This window comes from Bombina bombina, chromosome 1, assembly GCF_027579735.1.
Source record: "Bombina bombina isolate aBomBom1 chromosome 1, aBomBom1.pri, whole genome shotgun sequence".
Classification (NCBI taxonomy): domain Eukaryota; kingdom Metazoa; phylum Chordata; class Amphibia; order Anura; family Bombinatoridae; genus Bombina; species Bombina bombina.
The window spans coordinates 889335575-889354297 of record NC_069499.1 but is presented as its reverse complement, the minus strand read 5'-3'; the positions used below and the strand labels follow the sequence as shown (position 1 = coordinate 889354297).

At 40.8% G+C, this 18723-nt stretch overlaps 1 protein-coding gene across 3 annotated transcripts in view; it reads left to right on the top strand.

Moving 5' to 3' along the window:
- Positions 1-18723, top strand: part of ADCY7 (adenylate cyclase 7) — a 722067-nt gene that overhangs the window by 580895 nt on the left and 122449 nt on the right. For all 3 annotated transcript variants that reach the window (XM_053699557.1, XM_053699558.1, XM_053699559.1), the window contains one exon: positions 3577-3620. In XM_053699557.1, coding sequence (XP_053555532.1) covers positions 3577-3620 — 44 coding nt within the window. The remainder of the gene's footprint in view (positions 1-3576; positions 3621-18723) is intronic.

Sequence of the window (18723 nt, the reverse complement as noted above, 5' to 3'; positions counted from 1 at the left end):
CCCAGCACTATACAGTAAAATTCTTTATTGTAGACACTTAATATTCAGCAACGTTTCGGGGATTAACCCCTTAGCATGACTAAGGGGTTAATCCCCGAAACGTTGCTGAATTTTAAGTGTCTACAATGAAGAATTTTACTGTATAGTGCTGGGGACTCATTGTACTCTTTGGTGTTTAAAGGGATTTAGCAGTACATCCCTGTCTCCCATGCACTTATCTGCTGTGCTGACCGTACCTTTTGGAGATAGATCTCATGGCGTCCAGACTCAATTGCAAGCTACCCCAATACGGGTCGAGATCGAGGGATCCCTAGGCAGAGCTGATAGATGCCTTAGCGGTGCTTTAAGGATTCAGCCTAGCTTACATTTTTCCACCGTTACCACTTCTACCCTGTGTAGTGGCACGCATCAAGCAGGAGAGAGCTTCGGCCATCCTGATTGCTCCTTCATGGCCGCGGAGGACGTGGTTTGCGGATCTGGTGGGGATGTCATCCCCTCCGCCATGGGAGTTACCCTGTCGCAGGGATCTGCTGGAACAGGGTCCCTTTCAACATCACATCAAAATCTTGTTTCTCTGAGGCTGACTGTGTGGAGATTGAACGCTTAGTCTTAGCCAAGAGACAGTGTGATTGACACACTAGTTCAGGCAAGGAAGCCAGTCACTCTTCACATATGCCATAAGGTGTGGAGGACTTACTTGTCCTGGTGTGAGAAGCATGGATATTCTTGGCATAAGGTGAAGGTATCCAGGATTTGGTCCTTTCTCCAGGAGGGTTTGGAGAGGGGTCTTGCCGCCAGTTCCTTAAAGGGACAGATTTCGGCATTATCAGTCTTATTGCACAGGAGACTCGCTGATCTTCCTGACATTCAATCTTTTGTTCAGGCTCTGTCTAGAATCAGGCCTGACAGTCTGTCCCCCATGGAGCTTAAACTTGGTCCTTAAGGTATTGCAGAGGGTTCCGTTTGAGCCTATACATTCCATTGACATTAAGATTCTGTCCTGGAAGGTTCTCTTCCTGTTGGCTATTGCATCGGCATGCAGAGTATCTGAGCTTGCCGGCTTGCAATTCGAGGCTCCTTACCTGGTTTTTCATGCGGATAAGGCGGTTCTTCGCACCAGTTTGGGGTTTCTTCCCAAGGTAGTGTCTAACCATAACATCAATCAGGAAATAATTGTTCCTTCTTTGTGTCCTAATCCTTTGTCTTCATAATCTGGATGTGGTTCGTGCCTTGAAGTTCTATCTTCAGTCTACAAAGGACTTCAGACAGTCTAAATCTCTTTTTGTGGTGTATTCGGGGAGGCGCCAGGGGCAGAGGGCCTCTTCTATTTCTTTGTCCTTTTGGTTGAGGAGCTTGATTCGCTTGGCCTATGAGACAGTGGGACATAAGTCTCCTCAGAGGATCACGGCACATTCCACTAGAGCTGTGGCTTCTTCTTGGGCCTTCAAAAATGAGGCCTCTATGGAGCAGATTTGTAAGGCGGCTACCTGGTCCTCCTTACACACTTTTACAAGTTTGACGTTTTTGCTTCTGCTGAAGCTGCTTTTGGGAGATTGGGTTTTACAGGCTGTGGTGCCCTCAGATTAGGACCTCTCTTTTTACCCTCCCGGTTTCATTCACTGCCCTATAGAGCTTGGGTATATGTTTCCAAAAAGTAATGAATGAAGCCAAGGACTCTCCTCCCCTTTAGATGGAAAACATAAATTATGCTTACCTGATAATTTTATTTCCATCGTGGGGAGGAGAGTCCACGGCTCCCGCCCGTAACTCCGGTGGGCGGACCTAAATTTAATTTATCTTCTGGCACCATTTATACTATGATATTTCTCCTACTGTTCCTTGTTTCCTCGGCAGAATGACTGGGGGATGAGGGGCGTGGGGAGGTATTTAAGCCTTTGGCTGGGTGTGTCTTTGCCTCCTCCTGGTGGCCAAAAGGAATGAATGAAGCCGTGGACTCTCCTCCCCATGATGGAAATTAAATTATCAGGTAAGCATAATTTATGTTTTAGTGTTCCTTTTAGTTAAGATTTTCTAAAGGATTAGGATACACACCATTAATCTATATTTTTACTGTGGCATGCTGGTTTTGTGTGGTACAAAGCATAAAAAAATAATTTTCCCCACCATAATATTTTCATATATTTCTTCCAACTGATTAAATAGTTATTACCTCTTTCTTGCCAACAGTGCAGACATGGAACAATGTTTAACCCCCTTCCTACCATTAATACACAGAGCACAATGACTTAAAGGGACACTGAACCCAAATTTTTTCTTTCATGATTCAGATAGAGCATGAAATTTTAAGCAACTTTCTAATTTACTCCTATTATCAAATTTTCTTCATTCTCTTGGTATCTTTATTTGAAATGTAAGAATGTAAGTTTAGGTGCTGGCCCATTTTTGGTGAACAACCTGGGTTGTTCTTGCTGATTCGTGGATAAATTCATCCACCAATAAAAAACTGCTGTCTAGAGATCTGAACCAAAAAAAGGCTTAGATGCCTTCTTTTTCAAATAAAGATAGCAAGGGAATGATGAAAAATTGATAATAGGAATAAATTAGAAAGTTGCTTAAAATTGCATGCTCTTTCTGATTCATGAAAGAAAAAAATTGGGTTCAGTGTCCCTTTAACACATTTTTCTATCATGAACACGCACTGAACAGTAGTTTAAAGGGACATAAAACCAAAACTTTTTATTTCATGATTCAGATAGTACATTGAATTTTAAACAACTTTCCCATTTACTATTATCAAAATTTTCTTTTTCGCATTATACTTTGGTAAAAAGCTGGGATGTAAGCTCAAATGTGTGCACGTGCCTGCAGCACTATATGACAACAGTTTTGTAAAATTGTTATACATTAGCAAGAGCATTAAATGGCAGCACTATTTCTTGTCATGTAGCGCTTCAGGTATTGCACGCTACCTATCTGCAACTCTTCAACAAAGAATAACATGAGAACAAAGCAAATCTGATAATAGAAGTAATTTGGAAACTTTTTTTAAAATTGTATTCTGTCTGAATTAATGAGAAAAAAAATGGGTTTTATGTCTCTTTAATCCACTAGTAACATAGAGCAGTCATGTAATCCTCTCTCAGCAGTAATAAGTGTAGTGATTTAACCCCTCTAATTTAACTCCTTGGGGTGCCGCATCCATATTACTCATGAAATGCCAAATCTGAAGTCTTGGGGAGACCCACTCTACTAATTGCCCCTCAACTCTTACTGTGTGTTTTAGCTATCTCGAAAAAGTTAAAGTTGCACGCCACCATTCTGCTCCATATGAGGATACAGCCAGTGACAGGATACGTGTGTATGCTCAGCAATTGTATCCTCATCTGGAGTGGCAAAGGAGTACAATTTGACTTTGTATTTAACTTGAATGCTGGGGTTGTCACATACTAGAGAAAGGTATTTGGTTACAAATTAAATACTCAAAAAAATAATCTTATGAAGTTTTATGACATTGAATGGGCAATGTTTAATTTTGACATTGTTCATTTGCACTTTATCTAATGTCTCATACGTATTACAGAAAAGATGTCTAATATTACCATTTTTCTTTTTTAGAGCATACGTCTCCAAATAATGTCACGCCCACTTACTACAGAAAGGTAAGTCAATGTTTAACCTGATCTATCCCTTTAATTCTCATTAACCTTTCTTTGAATGCTTATATTTCCTTTTATTGTTTGTTAAAGGGACACTAAACCCAATTTTTTTATCTTTCGTGATTCAGATAGAGCATGCAATTTTAAGCAACTTTCAAATTTACTCCTATTATAATTTTTTCTTCGTTCTCTTAGTATCTTTATTTGAAAATCAGAAGTGTATAAGCTTAGGAGCTGGCCCATTTTTGGTTCAGCACCTGGGTAGCGCTTTCTGATTGGTGGCTAAATGGGCCGGCTCCTAAGCTTAGATTCCGGCATTTTCAAATAAAGATACCAAGAGAACAAAGAAAAAATGATAATAGGAAGTTGCTTAAAATTGCATGCTCTATCTGAATCATGAAAGAAAAAAATTGGGTTTCATATCCCATTACATATCAGGTTTTTTGTTTGTTTGTTTTATTATTATGTTAAAGCTTTTTGAAAATGTAAGCATTATGCCCTGTGCAGTGAAACACCTTTGAACTGCAGATAATAAAGTTAATTATACAAAGGCCTACTATAAATCATTTACCTAAGTTCATTAAAGGGACATTCAACCTTGTAAATTTGTTGCCCTATAATATAAGCAGAAAATACTTTAAAACCTATGTTAACTTTAAAGGGACAATATAAACCTTGTAATTATGAAGTTTCTGCAGCTGTGCATTGAATTAACATATTAGCTGGGTTTGTTTTTTTAATGAATTAACACCTTGTTTTCAACAGTCAAACTCCACCCACTACTTGCCTTAATTGGAAGAGCCAATCCAGACTTGTTAATAGAGTAGAAGGGGCTGTTTACAGTCATTTTGTTAGCAACCATTTAATATTTTGCAGTTCATGATCTTATCTCTGGTGAAACCAGTTATAGACAGAATTGACAGATATAACATAATTTATGTAAGAACTTACCTGATAAATTCATTTCTTTCATATTAGCAAGAGTCCATGAGCTAGTGACGTATGGGATATACATTCCTACCAGGAGGGGCAAAGTTTCCCAAACCTCAAAATGCCTATAAATACACCCCTCACCACACCCACAATTCAGTTTAACGAATAGCCAAGAAGTGGGGTGATAAAAAAGTGCGAAAGCATATAAAATAAGGAATTGGAATAATTGTGCTTTATACAAAATCATAACCACCACAAAAAAAGGGCGGGCCTCATGGACTCTTGCTAATATGAAAGAAATGAATTTATCAGGTAAGTTCTTACATAAATTATGTTTTCTTTCATGTAATTAGCAAGAGTCCATGAGCTAGTGACGTATGGGATAATGATTACCCAAGATGTGGATCTTTCCACACAAGAGTCACTAGAGAGGGAGGGATAAAATAAAGACAGCCAATTCCTGCTGAAAATAATCCACACCCAAAATAAAGTTTAACGAAAAACATAAGCAGAAGATTCAAACTGAAACCGCTGCCTGAAGTACTTTTCTACCAAAAACTGCTTCAGAAGAAGAAAATACATCAAAATGGTAGAATTTAGTAAAAGTATGCAAAGAGGACCAAGTTGCTGCTTTGCAAATCTGATCAACCGAAGCTTCATTCCTAAACGCCCAGGAAGTAGAAACTGACCTAGTAGAATGAGCTGTAATTCTCTGAGGCGGAGTTTTACCCGACTCAACATAGGCAAGATGAATTAAAGATTTCAACCAAGATGCCAAAGAAATGGCAGAAGCTTTCTGGCCTTTTCTAGAACCTTAGAATTCTTAGGATTAGGACATAATGAAGGAACCACAATTTCTCTACTAATGTTGTTGGAATTCACAACTTTAGGTAAAAATTCAAAAGAAGTTCGCAACACCGCCTTATCCTGATGAAAAATCAGAAAAGGAGACTCACAAGAAAGAGCAGATAATTCAGAAACTCTTCTGGCAGAAGAGATGGCCAAAAGGAACAAAACTTTCCAAGAAAGTAATTTAATGTCCAATGAATGCATAGGTTCAAACGGAGGAGCTTGAAGAGCCCCCAGAACCAAATTCAAACTCCAAGGAGGAGAAATTGACTTAATGACAGGTTTTATACGAACCAAAGCTTGTACAAAACAATGAATATCAGGAAGAATAGCAATCTTTCTGTGAAAAAGAACAGAAAGAGCAGAGATTTGTCCTTTCAAGGAACTTGCGGACAAACCTTTATCTAAACCATCCTGAAGAAACTGTAAAATTCTCGGTATTCTAAAAGAATGCCAAGAAAAATGATGAGAAATACACCAAGAAATATAAGTCTTCCAGACTCTATAATATATCTCTCTAGATACAGATTTACGAGCCTGTAACATAGTATTAATCACAGAGTCAGAGAAACCTCTTTGACTAAGAATCAAGCGTTCAATCTCCATACCTTTAAATTTAAGGATTTCAGATCCTGATGGAAAAAAGGACCTTGTGACAGAAGGTCTGGTCTTAACGGAAGAGTCCACGGTTGGCAAGAGGCCATCCAGACAAGATCCGCATACCAAAACCTGTGAGGCCATGCCGGAGCTACCAGCAGAACAAACGAGCATCCCTTCAGAATCTTGGAGATTACTCTTGGAAGAAGAACTAGAGGCGGAAAGATATAGGCAGGATGATACTTCCAAGGAAGTGATAATGCATCCACTGCCTCCGCCTGAGGATCCCGGGATCTGGACAGATACCTGGGAAGTTTCTTGTTTAGATGGGACGCCATCAAATCTATTTCTGGAAGTTCCCACATTTGAACAATCTGAAGAAATACCTCTGGGTGAAGAGACCATTCGCCCGGATGCAACGTTTGGCGACTGAGATAATCCGCTTCCCAATTGTCTACACCTGGGATATGAACCGCAGAGATTAGACAGGAGCTGGATTCCGCCCAAACCAAAATTCGAGATACTTCTTTCATAGCCAGAGGACTGTGAGTTCCTCCTTGATGATTGATGTATGCCACAGTTGTGACATTGTCTGTCTGAAAACAAATGAACGATTCTCTCTTCAGAAGAGGCCAAAACTGAAGAGCTCTGAAAATTGCACGGAGTTCCAAAATATTGATCGGTAATCTCACCTCCTGAGATTCCCAAACTCCTTGTGCCGTCAGAGATCCCCACACAGCTCCCCAACCTGTGAGACTTGCATCTGTTGAAATTACAGTCCAGGTCGGAAGCACAAAAGAAGCCCCCTGAATTAAACGATGGTGATCTGTCCACCACGTTAGAGAGTGTCGAACAATCGGTTTTAAAGATATTAATTGAGATATCTTTGTGTAATCCTTGCACCATTGATTCAGCATACAAAGCTGAAGAGGTCGCATGTGAAAACGAGCAAAGGGGATCGCGTCCGATGCAGCAGTCATAAGACCTAGAATTTCCATGCATAAGGCTACCGAAGGGAATGATTGTGACTGAAGGTTTCGACGAGCTGCAATCAGTTTTAGACGTCTCTTGTCTGTTAAAGACAGAGTCATGGACACTGAATCTATCTGGAAACCCAGAAAGGTTACCCTTGTCTGAGGAATCAATGAACTTTTTGGTAAATTGATCCTCCAACCATGATCTTGAAGAAACAACACAAGTCGATTCGTATGAAATTCTGCTAAATGTAAAGACTGAGCAAGTACCAAGATATCGTCCAAATAAGGAAATACCACAATACCCTGTTCTCTGATTACAGACAGAAGGGCACCGAGAACCTTTGTAAAAATTCTTGGAGCTGTAGCTAGGCCAAACGGCAGAGCCACAAACTGGTAATGCTTGTCCAGAAAAGAGAATCTCAGGAACCGATAATGATCTGGATGAATCGGAATATGCAGATATGCATCCTGTAAATCTATTGTGGACATATAATTCCCTTGCTGAACAAAAGGCAAGATAGTCCTTACAGTTACCATCTTGAACGTTGGTATCCTTACATAACGATTCAATATTTTTAGATCCAGAACTGGTCTGAAGGAATTCTCCTTCTTTGGTACAATGAAGAGATTTGAATAAAACCCCATCCCCTGTTCCTGAACTGGAACTTGCATAATTACTCCAGTCAACTCTAGATCTGAAACACAATTCAGAAATGCTTGAGCTTTTACTGGATTTACTGGGACACGGGAAAGAAAAAATCTCTTTGCAGGAGGTCTCATCTTGAAACCAATTCTGTACCCTTCTGAAACGATGTTTTGAATCCAAAGATTGTGAACAGAATTGATCCAAATTTCTTTGAAAAAACGTAACCTGCCCCCTACCAGCTGAGCTGGAATGAGGGCTGCACCTTCATGTGGACTTAGAAGCAGGCTTTGCCTTTCTGGCTGGCTTGGATTTATTCCAGATTGGAGATGGTTTCCAAACTGAAACTGCTCCTGAGGATGAAGGATCAGACTTTTGTTCTTTGTTGAAACGAAAGGAACGAAAACGATTATTAACCCTGTTTTTACCTTTAGATTTTTTATCCTGTGGTAAAAAAGTTCCTTTCCCACCAGTAACAGTTGAAATAATAGAATCCAACTGAGAACCAAATAATTTGTTACCCTGGAAAGAAATGGAAAGTAGAGTTGATTTAGAAGCCATATCAGCATTCCAAGTCTTAAGCCATAAAGCTCTTCTAGCTAAAATAGCTAGAGACATAAACCTGACATCAACTCTGATAATATCAAAGATGGCATCACAGATAAAATTATTAGCATGCTGAAGAAGAATAATAATATCATGAGAATCATGATGTGTTACTTGTTGCGCTAAAGTTTCCAACCAAAAAGTTGAAGCTGCAGCAACATCAGCCAAAGATATAGCAGGTCTAAGAAGATTACCTGAACACAGATAAGCTTTTCTTAGAAAGGATTCAATTTTCCTATCTAAAGGATCCTTAAACGAAGTACCATCTGACGTAGGAATAGTAGTACGTTTAGCAAGGGTAGAAATAGCCCCATCAACTTTAGGGATTTTGTCCCAAAATTCTAATCTGTCAGACGGCACAGGATATAATTGCTTAAAACGTTTAGAAGGAGTAAATGAATTACCCAATTTATCCCATTCTTTGGAAATTACTGCAGAAATAGCATTAGGAACAGGAAAAACTTCTGGAATAACCACAGGAGATTTAAATACCTTATCCAAACGTTTAGAATTAGTATCAAGAGGACCAGAATCCTCTATTTCTAAAGCAATTAGAACTTCTTTAAGTAAAGAACGAATAAATTCCATTTTAAATAAATATGAAGCTTTATCAGCATCAACCTCTGAGACAGAATCCTCTGAACCAGAAGAGTCATCAGAATCAGAATGATGATGTTCATTTAAAAATTCATCTGTAGGGAGAGAAGTTTTAAAAGATTTTTTACGTTTACTAGAAGGAGAAATAACAGACATAGCCTTCTTTATGGATTCAGAAACAAAATCTCTTATGTTATCAGGAACATTCTGCACCTTAGATGTTGAAGGAACTGCAACAGGCAATGGTACTTTACTAAAGGAAATATTATCTGCATTAACAAGTTTGTCATGACAATCAATACAAACAACAGCTGGAGGAATAGCTACCAAAAGTTTACAGCAGATACACTTAGCTTTGGTAGATCCAGCACTAGACAGCGATTTTCCTGTAGTATCTTCTGACTCAGATGCAACGTGAGACATCTTGCAATATGTAAGAGAAAAAACAACACATATAAAGCAAAATTGATCAAATTCCTTAAATGACAGTTTCAGGAATGGGAAAAAATGCCAAAGAACAAGCTTCTAGCAACCAGAAGCAATGAAAAATGAGACTTAAATAATGTGGAGACAAAAGCGACGCCCATATTTTTTAGCGCCAAATAAGACGCCCACATTATTTGGCGCCTAAATGCTTTTGGCGCCAAAAATGACGCCACATCCGGAACGCCGACATTTTTGGCGCAAAATAACGTCAAAAAATGACGCAACTTCTGGCGACACGTATGACGCCGGAAACGGAAAAGAATTTTTGCGCCAAAAAAGTCCGCGCCAAGAATGACGCAATAAAATGAAGCATTTTCAGCCCCCGCGAGCCTAACAGCCCACAGGGAAAAAGAGTCAAATTTTTGAAGGTAAGAAAAAATGATTAAATCAAATGCATTATCCCAAATATGAAACTGACTGTCTGAAAAATAAGGAAAGTTGAACATTCTGAGTCAAGGCAAATAAATGTTTGAATACATATATTTAGAACTTTATAAACAAAGTGCCCAACCATAGCTTAGAGTGTCACAGAAAATAAGATTTACTTACCCCAGGACACTCAACTACATGTTTGTAGAAAGCCAAACCAGTACTGAAACGAGAATCAGCAGAGGTAATGGTATATATAAGAGTATATCGTCGATCTGAAAAGGGAGGTAAGAGATGAATCTCTACGACCGATAACAGAGAACCTATGAAATAGACCCCGTAGAAGGAGATCACTGCATTCAAATAGGCAATACTCTCCTCACATCCCTCTGACATTCACTGCACGCTGAGAGGAAAACCGGGCTCCAACTTGCTGCGGAGCGCATATCAACGTAGAATCTAGCACAAACTTACTTCACCACCTCCATCGGAGGCAAAGTTTGTAAAACTGAATTGTGGGTGTGGTGAGGGGTGTATTTATAGGCATTTTGAGGTTTGGGAAACTTTGCCCCTCCTGGTAGGAATGTATATCCCATACGTCACTAGCTCATGGACTCTTGCTAATTACATGAAAGAAATAGCATTTTTAGTCTTGAAAGTCTACCATGTACGCTTCCAATTCTCAGAATGTGGGAAACCCAAATTTTTTCGTACTTAAAGGGAAATTGTACACTAGATTTTTCTTTGCATAAATGTTTTGTAGATAATCCATTTATATAACCCATCTCTGTGAGTTTTTGTAAAAATGTTTAGCTTTGCTTATTTTTAAATAACATTGTGCTGATTTTCAGACTCCTAAGTTTTACATGTATACAGATGTATACAGACTTCAGATTGCTTCTGTTTGTTTAATGGGTCTTTTCATATGCAGGGGTAGAGGGGAGATTCTGTTCTCAGCCCCTTTCACTGTGCGCCCCAGCCTAACCTCATCAACAGTGCTAAATTTGGAGCTTCTACGTTTTTAAAAGGTTGTATACTGGATTTGTATATCAGTATTATTCTTAATAGTAGTGTCTATTACACATAGTTATATGAAAATTTGTGTATACTGTTCATTTAAGTCACAGGAATAGTGGGCAAAATAAATAGTTTATGTTCATTGAATTTTTTTTCTACACACAGCCACTTTATATTAGAATCTCAAAGTGTTTAATGTCCCTTTAATTTACAACATTGCGCTGCCCATTTTTTTAGGAGACTGACATTTTAAATTTATTTATTTAATATCTAATTTGAGTTTTAAGAATGTAGCAGGATAAAACGCTAATTTTTATATGAGTATTAGCGCTATAGATAATGAAATCCCTAAAGGATAATGAGAAAGTACCAGTCTCTGTAGTAATGTTACAGTCCTCCTGTGTATGGAACAATCAGTCTTTACGTAATATGTAGGAGGAAATAATGCAGAGTGTCTTGCAGCCTAATCCATAGGCAACAGAGAGAATCCAGAAGAGGAAATCTCAGCAGAATCTAGAAGAAACAGAAGAGGGAAGGGCGCACAGACACATGGATCCTGGTGTAGTATGTTAGGCAACCAGAGGCATAATACAGCACTCAAGCAACATTTGCACTCACGTGTGACAACCTCAACACTATGAGGTATGATGAAAGCAGGGAGGCTTCTCACAGCGAGTCGAATCTTCTTTCTCCAGCTCCTTTTGTTCTCTCCCAACAGCAGTTTAACCGTTAATCAGATCCAGTCCGGCTAAAGGACTCATGATGTCACTGCAGTCACGTAACTTCTGAGTTCACGGGTGGATCTAGCTGTTACTCGAGGATAAGTGGGCCAGCCAGCTGGAAAGCTCTCCGTTAACGGTTAAACTTCTGTTGGGAGAGACCAAAAGGAGCTGGAGAAAGAAGATTCGACTGGCTGTGAGAAGCCTCCCTGCTTTCATCATACCTCATAGTGTTGAGTGCAAATTTTGCTTGAGTGCTGCATTATGCCTCTGGTTGCCTAACATACTACACCAGGATCCTTGTGTCTGTGCGCCCTTCCCTCTTCTGTTTCATATATATATATATATATATATATATATATATATATATATATATATATATATATATATATATATATAGTATGTTTTCCAATTAAAGTTGCTAGCGTCTCTGAATTAAACATGTTGCTAGTTAAAGGGGCACTGAACCCAATTTCTCTTGTAAGGTGTATCCAGTCCACGGGTTCATCCATTACTTGTGGGATATTCTCCTTCCCAACAGGAAGTTGCAAGAGGACACCCACAGCAGAGCTGTCTATATAGCTCCTCCCCTAACCCCCACCCCCAGTCATTCTCTTGCAACTCTTGACAAGATAGGAAGTATCAAGAGATATGTGGTGACTTAGTGTAGTTTTACCTTCAATCAAAAGTTTATTTTTAAACGGTACCGGCGTTGTACTGTTTTCTCTTGTTAAGTTTGTTCAGTCCACGGGTCATCCATTACTTATGGGATATATTCTCCTCCCCAACAGGAAGTTGCAAGAGGATCACCCAAGCAGAGCTGCTATATAGCTCCTCCCCTCACATGTCATACCCAGTCATTCTCTTGCAAGTCTCAACAAAGAAGGAGGTCGCGAGAGGAGATAGGAGTTTTTTACCTAATTATTCTTCAATCAAAAGTTTATTATTTTAAAATGGCACCGGAGTGTGCTGTTTTTCTCTCTCAGGCAGTATTTAGAAGAAGAATCTGCCTGCGTTTTCTATGATCTTAGCAGACGTAACTAAGATCCACTGGCTGTTCTCGCACATTCTGAGGAGTGGGGTAACTTCAGAAAAGGGAATAGCATGCGGGGTCCCCCGCAAATGAGGTATGTGCAGTAATATTTTCTAGGAATGGAATTGACTAAGAAAACACTGCTGTTACCCATATGATGTAAGTACAGCCTTTAATGCAGTAGTAGCGACTGGTATCAGGCTGATAAATGTATGCGCAGTTGAGTTATTTTCTAGGGACTAGAATTTGACTGAGAAAATACTGTTAATACTGAAATAAATGTATGAGCCTTAACTGCAGTAGAAGCGACTGGTAGCAGGCTTAGTGATAACTTTGCATAACACTGGAAAGTTGTTTTTAAAAAAACGTTTACTGGCATGTTATTCGTTTTGTGAGCTACTTTGGTGATAAATCTTTTTGGGCATGATTTTTTTCCATATGGCTAACGTATATTTCTGTATAGAAACCGTTGTAACAGGTCTCCCACTGTTGTAATATGAGTGGGAGGGGCCTTTTTTAGCGCCTTGTTGCGCAGTTAAAATTCTTGCACAGTCTTCCTGTTTCTTCCTCCTTGATCCAGGACGTCTCCAGAGAGCTCAGGGGTCTTCAAAATTCATTTTTGAGGGAGGTAATCAGTCACAGCAGACCTGTGACAGTGTGTTTGACTGTGATAAAAGCGTTAAATCTTAAATTGATTATCCGTTTTTGGGTATTGAGGGGTTAATCATCCGTTTGCTAGTGGGTGCAATCCTCTGCTAAATTCATACATTTGCTGTTAAAATTGTTGGCTATAACTGAATTAGTTCATTGTTATTTCAACTGTGACAGTTTTTTTGTGTTTTTAAAAGCGCTGCAGCGTTTTTTCTATTGCTTGTAAATTTATTGAAAGATTTTTTCCAAGCTTGCTAGCCTTCATTGCTAGTCTGTTTAAACATGTCTGATACAGATGAATCTACTTGTTCATTATGTTTAAAAGCCAATGTGGAGCCCAATAGAAAACAAAATTTATGCTTACCTGATAAATTCCTTTCTCCTGTAGTGTAGTCAGTCCACGGGTCATCCATTACTTATGGGATTATAACTCCTCCCCAACAGGAAGTGCAAGAGGATCACCCAAGCAGAGCTGCCACACAGCTCCTCCCCTCTACGTCATACCCAGTTATTCGACCGAAACCAAACGAGAAAGGAGAAACTATAGGGTGCAGTGGTGACTGGAGTTTAATTTAAAATTTAGACCTGCCATAAAAAACAGGGCGGGCCGTGGACTGACTACACTACAGGAGAAAGGAATTTATCAGGTAAGCATAAATTTTGTTTTCTCCTGTTAAGTGTAGTCAGTCCACGGGTCATCCATTACTTATGGGATACCAATACCAAAGCTAAAAGTACACGGATGATGGGAGGGACAGGCAGGATCTTTACACGGAAGGAACCACTGCCTGAAGAACCTTTCTCCCAAAAACAGCCTCCGAAGAAGCAAAAGTGTCAAATTTGTAAAATTTGGAAAAAGTGTGAAGTGAAGACCAAGTTGCAGCCTTGCAAATCTGTTCAACAGAGGCCTCATTCTTAAAGGCCCAAGTGGAAGCCACAGCTCTAGTAGAATGAGCTGTAATTCTTTCAGGAGGCTGCTGTCCAGCAGTCTCATAGGCTAAACGTATTATGCTACGAAGCCAGAAAGAGAGAGAGGTAGCAGAAGCTTTTTGACCTCTCCTCTGTCCAGAATAAACGACAAACAGGGAAGAAGTTTGGCGAAAATCCTTAGTTGCCTGTAAATAAAATTTCAGGGCACGGACTACGTCCAGATTGTGTAGAAGTCGTTCCTTCTTTGAAGAAAGATTAGGGCACAATGATGGAACAACAATCTCTTGATTGATATTCCTGTTAGTGACTACCTTAGGTAAGAACCCAGGTTTAGTACGCAGAACTACCTTGTCTGAATGAAAAATCAGATAAGGAGAATCACAATGTAAGGCCGATAACTCAGAGACTCTTCGAGCCGAGGAAATAGCCATTAAAAACAGAACTTTCCAAGATAACAGCTTGATATCAACGGAATGAAGGGGTTCAAACGGAACACCCTGTAAAACGTTAAGAACTAAGTTTAAGCTCCACGGCGGAGCAACAGTCTTAAACACAGGCTTAATCCTGGCCAAAGCCTGACAAAAAGCCTGAACGTCTGGAAATTCTGACAGACGTTTGTGTAAAAGGATGGACAGAGCTGAGATCTGTCCCTTTAAAGAACTAGCAGATAAACCCTTTTCCAAACCTTCTTGTAGAAAAGACAATATCCTAGGAATCCTAACTTTACTCCATGAGTAACTCTTGGATTCGCACCAATGCAAGTATTTACGCCATATTTTATGGTAAATTTTCCTGGTAACAGGTTTCCTAGCCTGTATTATTACTGACTCCGAAAATCCACGCTTTGATAAAATCAAGCGTTCAATCTCCATGCAGTCAGCCTCAGAGAAATTAGATTTTGATGTTTGAAAGGACCCTGAATTAGAAGGTCCTGTCTCAGAGGCAGAGACCAAGGTGGACAGGATGACATGTCCACTAGATCTGCATACCAGGTCCTGCGTGGCCACGCAGGCGCTATTAGAATCACCGATGCTCTCTCCTGTTTGATCCTGGCAATCAATCGAGGAAGCATCGGGAAGGGTGGAAACACATAAGCCATGTTGAAGGCCCAAGGTGCTGTCAGAGCATCTATCAGAACCGCACCCGGGTCCCTGGACCTGGACCCGTAACAAGGAAGCTTGGCGTTCTGGCGAGACGCCATGAGATCCAGATCTGGTTTGCCCCAACGCCGAAGTATTTGGGCAAAGACTTCCGGATGAAGTTCCCACTCCCCCGGATGAAAAGTCTGGCGACTTAGAAAATCCGCCTCCCAGTTCTCCACGCCTGGGATGTGGATCGCTGATAGGTGGCAAGAGTGAGACTCTGCCCAGTGAATTATCTTTGAGACTTCCATCATCGCTAGGGAACTCCTTGTCCCTCCTTGATGGTTGATGTAAGCCACAGTCGTGATGTTGTCCGACTGAAACCTGATGAACCTCAGAGTTGCTAACTGAGGCCAAGCTAGAAGGGCATTGAAAACTGCTCTTAATTCCAGAATGTTTATGGGAAGGAGACTCTCCTCCTGAGTCCATGATCCCTGAGTCTTCAGGGAATTCCAGACAGCGCCCCAACCTAGCAGGCTGGCGTCTGTTGTTACAATCGTCCAATCTGGTCTGCTGAAGGGCATCCCCTTGGACAGATGTGGCCGAGAGAGCCACCATAGAAGAGAATTTCTGGTCTCTTGATCCAGATTCAGCATAGGGGACAAATCTGAGTAATCCCCATTCCACTGACTTAGCATGCACAATTGCAGTGGTCTGAGATGCAGGCGTGCAAAGGGTACTATGTCCATTGCCGCTACCATTAAGCCGATTACCTCCATGCATTGAGCCACTGACGGGTGTGGAATGGAATGAAGGACACGGCAAGCATTTAGGAGTTTTGTTAACCTGTCCTCTGTCAGGTAAATTTTCATTTCTACCGAATCTATAAGAGTCCCTAAGAAGGGAACTCTTGTGAGTGGCAATAGAGAACTCTTTTCTTCGTTCACCTTCCACCCATGTGACCTTAGAAATGCCAGTACTAACTCTGTATGAGACTTGGCAGCTTGGAAACTTGACGCTTGTATCAGAATGTCGTCTAGATACGGAGCTACCGATATTCCTCGCGGTCTTAGTACCGCCAGAAGAGAACCCAGAACCTTCGTGAAGATTCTTGGAGCAGTAGCTAACCCGAAGGGAAGAGCTACAAACTGGTAATGCCTGTCTAGGAAGGCAAACCTTAGGTACTGGTAATGATCTTTGTGAATCGGTATGTGAAGGTAGGCATCCTTTAAATCCACTGTGGTCATGTACTGACCCTTTTGGATCATGGGTAAGATTGTCCGAATAGTTTCCATTTTGAACGATGGAACTCTTAGGAATTTGTTTAGGATCTTTAAATCCAAGATTGGTCTGAAGGTTCCTTCTTTCTTGGGAACCACAAACAGATTTGAGTAAAACCCTTGTCCGTGTTCCGACCGCGGAACCGGGTGGATCACTCCCATTAGTAAAAGATCTTGTACACAGCGTAGAAACGCCTCTTTCTTTATCTGGTTTGCTGACAACCTTGAAAGATGAAATCTCCCTTTTGGAGGAGAAGCTTTGAAGTCCAGAAGATATCCCTGAGATATGATCTCTAACGCCCAGGGATCCTGGACATCTCTTGCCCAAGCCTGGGCGAAGAGAGAAAGTCTGCCCCCCACTAGATCCGTTTCCGGATTGGGGGCCCTCACTTCATGCTGTCTTAGGGGCAGCAGCAGGTTTTCTGGCCTGCTTGCCCTTGTTCCAGGTCTGGTTAGGTTTCCAGCCCTGTCTGTAGCGAGCAACAGTTCCTTCCTGTTTTGGAGCGGAGGAAGTTGATGCTGCTCCTGCCTTGAAGTTATGAAAGGCACGAAAATTAGACTGTCTAGCGCTTGGTTTGGCTCTGTCTTGAGGCAGGGCATGGCCCTTACCTCCAGTAATGTCAGCGATAATTTCTTTCAAACCGGGCCCGAATAATGTCTGCCCCATGAAAGGTATGTTAAGCAATTTAGATTTAGAAGTCACATCAGCTGACCAGGATTTAAGCCACAGCGCTCTGCGCGCCTGAATGGCGAATCCGGAGTTCTTAGCCGTAAGTTTAGTTAAATGTACTACGGCATCAGAAATAAATGAATTAGCTAGCTTAAGGACTCTAAGCTTGTCTGTAATCTCATCCAACGTAGCTGAGCTAATGGTCTCTTCCAGAGACTCAAACCATAATGCCGCCGCAGCCGTGACAGGCGCAATGCATGCAAGGGGTTGCAATATAAAACCTTGTTGAACAAACATTTTCTTAAGGTAACCCTCTAACTTCTTATCCATTGGATCTGAAAAAGCACAGCTATCCTCCACCGGGATAGTGGTGCGCTTAGCCAACGTAGAAACTGCTCCCTCCACCTTAGGGACCGTCTGCCATAAGTCCCATGTGGTGGCGTCTATTGGAAACATTTTTCTAAATATAGGAGGGGGTGAGAAAGGCACACCGGGTCTATCCCACTCCTTGTTAACAATTTCTGTAAGCCTTTTAGGTATAGGAAAAACGTCAGTACACGTCGGTACCGCAAAATATTTATCCAGCCTACATATTTTCTCTGGGATTGCAACCGTGTTACAATCATTCAGAGCCGCTAATACCTCCCCTAGTAACACACGGAGGTTCTCAAGCTTAAATTTAAAATTTGAAATGTCTGAATCCAGTTTATTTGGATCAGATCCGTCACCCACAGAATGAAGCTCTCCGTCTTCATGTTCTGCAAATTGTGACGCAGTATCAGACATGGCCCTAGTATTATCAGCGCACTCTGTTCTCACCCCAGATTGGTCGCGTTTACCCCTAAGTTCTGGCAATTTAGATAAAACTTCAGTCATAACATTAGCCATGTCTTGCAAAGTGATTTGTAAGGGCCGCCCTGATGTACTTGGCGCCACAACATCACGCACCTCCTGAGCGGGAGATGCAGGTACTGACACGTGAGGAGAGTTAGTCGGCATAACTTCCCCCTCGTTGTCTGGTGAAATTTTCTTGACATGTACAGATTGGCTTTTACTTAAAGTAGCATCAATGCAATTAGTACACAAATTTCTATTGGGCTCCACATTGGCCTTTGAACATATAGCACAAAGAGATTCCTCTGTGTCAGACATGTTTAAACAAACTAGCAATTAGACTAGCAAGCTTGGAAAATACTTTTCAAATAAATTTACAAGCAATATAAAAAACGTTACTGTGCCTTTAAGAAGCACACAAAAACTGTCACAGTTGAAATAACAATGAACCGGATTAGTTATAGCAACCAAATTTTCACAGTAAATGCATTAATTTAGCAAAGGATTGCACCCACTAGCAAATGGATGATTAACCCCTTAATACCAAAAAACGGATAACAATTAAAAATATATACGTTTCTATCACAGTCAAAGCACAGTCTCACAGGTCTGCTGTGAGTGATTACCTCCCTCAAAACTAGTTTTGGAGACCCCTGAGCTCTGTAGAGACGTCCTGGATCATGCAGGGAGAACAAGGAAGACTGTGACTGAATTTCTACTGCGCAATAAAGCGCCAAAATAGGCCCCTCCCACTCATAATACCACAGTGGGGAAGCTCAGTAAACTGATTTTATTCAAAACAAACGACAGCCATGTGGAAAAATAATGCCCAT